Consider the following 6,720-nt stretch of genomic DNA (forward strand, 5'->3'; position numbering starts at 1 on the left):
CATATTTATAACGATGGTAAAGGCTATCAGGTGTTGGGTGGTTTGATCTTCTCAACGAGTAACTTGAAAGTAGTTTTGATCGGGTCGCGAGGGTGATGGCATGCGGATTAGGAGCCTGCTGGTGTGTAGGTGCAGGAGTGGGCGGCTGGGCATGGGCATGGGTGCGCCTATGGCACCCCCTAATGAGGGTCAACCAAGGGTGTTGAGGCAATGGAGCGCATGGGCACGCCCATGGCGCCCCGAGTGAGGGTCACTTAGGGGTATGAGGCGTGTGCACGGCACCCCCCGTGTGACCTCACTTGGAGGCAAGGTCATGGCCTTTCATGAGCACACACACAGCCTTGCCAGGGGGGCCCGCCTTGTCGCACCACCCCTAAGTGATCCCCATCTGGGGATCCAAGGTGACTGCTTGAGTGGCCACATGGCGCGACCTTTTTCCTCCAATTCCTTTGGTTTTTTTTTTGTCGATCTCTTTTATATCTTTTATTTTGCAAGGCATGTCATTTCCAAATCTTAGTTATTTATGTTGTTTGTTTCAGTGACTTTCCTTTCCCTTCCCTTCCCTGTATGTATATATGAACACCTTGCACCTACCAATGCAGTAGACAACTTCCTTCCCAAGTAGAGCAGATCAAAAACTCATTTCTCTCTCTCATTCTCTTCGCATGCTCCGTATAGATAGACAAAGCATTTTCACACTTACAAAGGTTGCTCAACACAAGTCCAAGAAGGATGGTGGTGTTCCTTTGTAAATCTTGTCACAACCCACTTTCCTGGCTCCTCAAACTTCACCAAGAATGTTGCATTGCATCCCTCTTGTGCACTAGGTTGTGGTTTCCTATCTGTTCTAATAGAGCCATAATTACGAGAAAAACATTGCTTGTTAACTCCGAGCCTACGTGCAAGTGTTCTCTCATCAATTCCTAGCTAACGACGTGTTAGTGTTGTGTGCTCTTATGCTAGATTTGGATGACATCTGGCAGGCTTATTTTATGCATTTATTGTAGCTTTGTATAAATCTATAAAAGACAAGGTTTTATTCATTCATATTTTCTCTAATCAATTATATGAATGAGTCACTAGATCTTCTATGTGAGAATCTTATTCTCAAGGTGTTGAGACTGTGTGATAGGATTCTCTAGTAATAGAACTTCTTAAATTATTTCTAGTTCTTAAATTCTTTGGATGGGGACTCCGATTAATTGAGTATGGACTAGCACAAGGGTTACTACCTCGTTCGATATGGGAATATCGATGGGAGAATGGTGTGTCACGCGCCACATAACATGACATGTCCCTAGTAAACCTGTGGGTGGTCGTTAGGGGATGATCAGCCGAATGTGAAGCCGATGATTGACCACATGGTATGGTGAATAATGGTTGAGTCATCAGGTTGTGTGGTGTGTTAATCCTTAGAATTGAACTGGCACAATTGTTTTGTGTATTGGCGTGCGAGATTTATTAATGAGCCAAACCATCCAATTGAAAGGTGGAAACGTTCATCTATGTGGTTCCGTATTGCTGATGTATGGAGACAGGTGTTGGAAATATGATTTATCTTTGTTGTTGGTATTTGATGGGGTGAACGTCCTATGTAATCTATTATTAATGTGATGACAGGACACTCCTTGGTCAGGATAGATTAAAAGTCAAGAAAGTGTTTCTTGATGTGTCATCTGGTCACATTAATGAGATTTGACATATAGTTACTGAGTTTGTGAGTTTATCGCTCCATGACTCTTGCTCAGTCGGGACATTAGGTGATGGAAGAATTATAGCACACGGTAATCGTCAACTGTAATAGGTTTGCTTAAAGTGAGACTTCACTACCACGTATATTATCTTAAACCGTTGTTAGGCGCTATTCAGGAACTCTCAAAACGTCGTCAGGATTTGGAGAAGTTTTAGTGATGGGTAAAGGAGTTGACCGATAGTGAATCTAGAAAGTCACGTACCATATAGTATTGTATTTGATATAGATATCGTGTACCCAAAATATCTCCGGAAGTGATTAGTCAAAAATTGACCCTTAGGCCCACTTGCTAATAGTGTATAATTGAAATGCATAGTGTATAGTTGATTACATAGTAAACTCATGAATAATTGTAGAGAGTTATTAGAAAGTGGGGCTGCGGACGTGAGGCTTGGTTTCAATTTGGAGGAAGATAGAATTATGAAGAGAGAGAGAAATTAATTATTTTAATCTTTCTCTCTCCCTAATCTGCTTCTTTATCAGTTGCTTCTTCTTTTTTCTGTGAAATCCTCTTTTGTTTCATCTTCTTCTTCTTCCTCTACTTTCCTCGAAAAAAATTTCTACTGCCATAAATTATGCTTCTGGAGGTCATGGGTATAATTTTGAGACGTGAGTACTGGTGATACATGAAATCTCTATGTCTAAAATGGAAAGAGGTGATCGGAACTGTACCATTCGACATATTAAGTGTGGACCTACTAGAATCACCATATTTTGAAATGGATTTAGTCTCAGTATAGAAACCACTTATGTACTCCATCCTTACATCCAACAACATGTATGTATTTATTTATATTATTTTAATAAATATGCATATTACTTAAATACCCAATCTATTTATAGCGTATATATTATATTTCGTTGCGTGTATCTAATACACAGTAAAAAATTTATTTTTTTCTGTACCACAGTACATCCAATTCCCTTCACGACACCCCATAATACGCATAGAAAATCCTACCCTTCTGTAATACCCCGAGAGCTTAGAGAAGTTAGTATATAACGAGGATAGTGTAAGAAAGGAAACAACACCAGCTGGATACCTTTTGGGCTGAATGTTGGCAAAGAACTCCCAAGTTAAGCGTGCTTAACCTGGGGTAATCCAGGGATGGGTGACCCCCCTGGGAAGTTCGTGTAGGCCCATCAGGGTAAGTTGTTCCGGATCTTCCTATCGCTCGATGCGGGATGTTATAGGTGGTATCAGAGCTGACCCTTGGCGAAGGCGGTCTGATGAGGGCGGGGAGTGGCGCTGGGGCTTGAGGGCCTGTACAAGGAGCGGCTTCTGGCAGGCTTCTAGGATGGCAGCCCCCAAGGGGAGAAGGTCTGAGACCAGTTGTAAGGTCGCATGACGGGAACGTCATGTGCTTAAAGGGGGGAGAATGTAATACCCCGAGAGCTTAGAGAAGTTAGTATATAACGAGAATAGTGTAAGAAAGGAAACAACACCAGCTGGATACCTTTTGGGCTGAATGTTGGCAAAGAACTCCCAAGTTAAGCGTGCTTAACCTGGGGTAATCCAGGGATGGGTGACCTCCCTGAGAAGTTCGTGTAGGCCCATCAGGGTAAGTTGTTCCGGATCTTCCTATCGCTCGAACGGGATGTTACACCTTCTAGCATAGTTAGCATAAAATGTTTTGGCAACATATTCAAATTCAAATGCCATCCCCATGTATGGTTCTAAAATTTCACCAACTTTAAACGAATTGACATTTCCTTTTGCAATCCACCTGGTTTAGGCATTTTATCAAACATATGATGTATTTGTACAACTAAAACATAAACAATGAACCCAAGTAATAAAGGCAAAACCAATTTAGGACAAAAAAAAAAAAAAAGAATCAATTCAAGACACAAAGATGATTACAAGGAGAAAAAGCACAAACTAGATTGACGTATGTTGAGTCAGATCAAGAGGTGTTCGAACTACCACTTTTGGGTATTGAGGAAGCTGCCGGAGTTGGATTACAAAGGAATATACAATTACCTCTGTTGGTCTTTCTGACTCAAAACGCCTATTAATTAGTTTACTGTAAAAAGAGTCTTGCGAGACATTTGCAATCGACATGGTCGGAGGTGGAGGCCGTGTTCTACAACCGCTGCGTGCGTTGGTGTAGGGTGTCGTCGTTAAAGAATTAATCAGCCTAGATTTGAACAAGTGATTAATCGTGGGAAGAAATGGAAGTTTTGGTTTGCACAAAGGATTTGGATTCGATAGGAAGAAACAAAAGTTTGGATTGACAAAGGATTTGGTTTGTACAAGGATTTGATTTGAGTTTGGCAGGCTAATTTTCATTTAATTTGAATTTTCTAAATGTATATTTTAAGGGGAATGTTTTTCGTTCATTTTTTTTATACTTTTTAATTTTTATTTGAAAAGATTAAACTTATCTTTTAACTACAAATTAATAATTTTGTAGCAAATCTTATTTTTTCACTACACAATTTAGAATAGTAAATAAAACTTTAGTATTAAAAATTTATATTTGGTGGAAAAAAATTAGCTTATTTAAATTGCCTATGATTTAATAATTACATAGAAAAATATCAACTTTTGACTACGAGACTTATAGTGTAGATAAAATTTTGATAGCTAAAAACCATATTTGGTGGAATTTTTTTTAATTATTTTGAATTGTCTACAATTTAATGTTTTGTAGCAAAATGCTAGTATTTTGCTACGAAATTTGTTACGTAAAAAAAAATAATAATAATTGTAGTGAAAATGTTGTTTTGTTATAGTGTGAGGGCTTTGTCTACTTGCCCTTCTATGACCAGCCCTTCCTTGATTTTTTCAACGAGGAGAAACTTGGGTACGAGCCCTTCACATTGAAGACTTTGGTTGATTGTTTTAAGCAGTGGATTGAGAATGAATCTCGAGAGTAGCCTCCTGATAAGAGTTGTTTCCTAGTACCTCCTAACGAGCCCCATTGAACGAAACTATTTTTGATATAAACTTTTTCAATGTGGTTGGCATCAAGGCGCAAGGAACCATACTTTACAACATCTTAGTCATTTCACGAAGGACTTGAATCCTCTCGACATGCTATTGCCACAGTAGATTGTACTTAGCTCAGAGAATCATATGCAAAGTCTGTATACTTGAGCCATTAATGTAATGGGAAAAATATGATCCTGAAAGGATATGTGAGGTGTTAAAGGGCGAAACTTGGAATTGAATCTTCAATAGGTGTGGATGCCTAGGGAATGACAACTGCTGCTGATGAAAGAGGAATTGATGACTTTCACATGGAGACTAATGAGTATGGGTGGAGTTAGCATTTTTTATCTAATGAGGCTTCAAATTTTTTTTTTCAATAGTAAGATTCATTAATAGAATTTTTTTTTTAAGGGTAGAACTAGAATTTTAACAGAATCTGAGAAAAAAAAGAAGAACGGTGGGGGAGTTGGGCTGGGGCTTGGGGGGTTTTTAATAAAAAATATTATTTTGTAATGTTTACGATCTACTTTTTAAAAAATTGGGTGGGCTAAAGCCTCCCTGCCCACCCCCTGCCTCCGCCCGTGCTAATGAGTGAAGGATAGCTGGCTCTAAGAGGACTGATAGGTGAAGGGTAGCTAGCCTCGTGGGAGGACTAATAGATGAAGGTTAGCTATCCCTCACGTGATGCACCTTCACTTCCTTCAGGTTATGCACCTTTTATTTTGTTGGGCGTATAACCGCCAACTCTCAATTATTTTTTTTGTTACAGTGACTTTCCCTTCCCTTCCCTTCCCTGTATATATATATATATATGAACACCCTACCCCTACCAACGCAGCAGACAGCTTCCTTCCCGAGCAGAGCAGATAAAAAACTCATCTCTCTCTCTCTCTCTCTGCGTGCTCCGTATGGACAAACAAAGAATTTTCACACTTACAGAGGTTGCTCAACACAAGTCCAAGAAGGATTGCTGGCTCGTCATCCATGGCAGAGTCTCTCTCTCTCTCTCTCTCTCTTTCTTTCTCTCCACACACACACACACACACACACCACGCCCATGCAAATGCATATGCATAGGATGAAGTATATGCATCTTCAAACAAATTAACATTAATTTAATATAGTTGATTTGATGGCCGTTTTGCGTCTGGTTCGGGCTGACCGAAAATTGCAGGTGGTGAACGTGACAAAGTTCCTGGAACAACACCCGGGAGGAGACGATGTGTTGATGGAGTCGGCCGGGAAGGACGCAACCAAGGAATTTGAAGATATCGGCCATAGTCGTGCCGCTAAGAAGTTGCTCCGCGACTACCAGGTAGGGTTTCTCCAAGGCTACAAAATTGTTCAAGAAGAAGAAGATGCTGATGAGGTTGCTCCCAATAAATCCAAGAGAAAAGAGGTGAAAGCGTTCGTGATCGACGACGATTCACAGCCCAATCACGAGTTCTTTATCGACTTCTTGCCGCCTCTGATCGTCGCCTGCTCCTACTTGGCTTACCGGTACCTCACCGGAGCTGCCCAATTCACCTCTTAATTAGATGGATTTGGAAAGCCTATTAAATAAATCTTCTATCTTAAATTCAAAAATTTCTATAATATATGATTGCTGCTTTGATGATATGATCATACCTTACTATATACATGTCACGAACCTTCCTAAAAGGCATGGGCATGGAGAATAAGAATTTATTTTATAAGGCAATTAGTTAAACAAAACAATATCGATCTCCATCTTAATTGGAATTGATTTATTAATTTCAAATCCCATTACAAGCAGCAGAATAATTAATCAGGACCTTAAAACCCAAAGTCCTCCTGCTAATTCAATATATATCCAATTAATTGTTTCAGTCTACTATCATATATTTCTCCATCTCTGTAAGAATTGCCACAAATTAAAGTCAGGAGGAAATCATTAATCAACTGGCCACCTCCGGCACCGGCGGTCGAGATTTGAAATCATGCATTAAATGACCACCTAATATTAGAGAAGGCATGCACGTGGTTAATACTTCCAAAACAAGACCAT

The 6,720-nt window shown here is 39.8% G+C and overlaps 1 protein-coding gene across 1 annotated transcript; it reads left to right on the plus strand.

Moving 5' to 3' along the window:
* Nucleotides 1-5,509: 5,509 nt before the first annotated feature.
* LOC127807302 (uncharacterized) lies at nt 5,510-6,311 on the plus strand. Its single transcript, XM_052345019.1, has 2 exons — nt 5,510-5,683; nt 5,866-6,311. Exons 1-2 carry the CDS (start codon nt 5,600-5,602, stop codon nt 6,223-6,225), a joined length of 444 nt encoding a protein of 147 aa, XP_052200979.1. The 5' UTR covers nt 5,510-5,599; the 3' UTR covers nt 6,226-6,311.
* Nucleotides 6,312-6,720: the final 409 nt, after the last annotated feature.

The sequence above is a fragment of the Diospyros lotus genome, chromosome 8 (genome assembly GCF_014633365.1).
Source record: "Diospyros lotus cultivar Yz01 chromosome 8, ASM1463336v1, whole genome shotgun sequence".
Taxonomy (NCBI): domain Eukaryota; kingdom Viridiplantae; phylum Streptophyta; class Magnoliopsida; order Ericales; family Ebenaceae; genus Diospyros; species Diospyros lotus.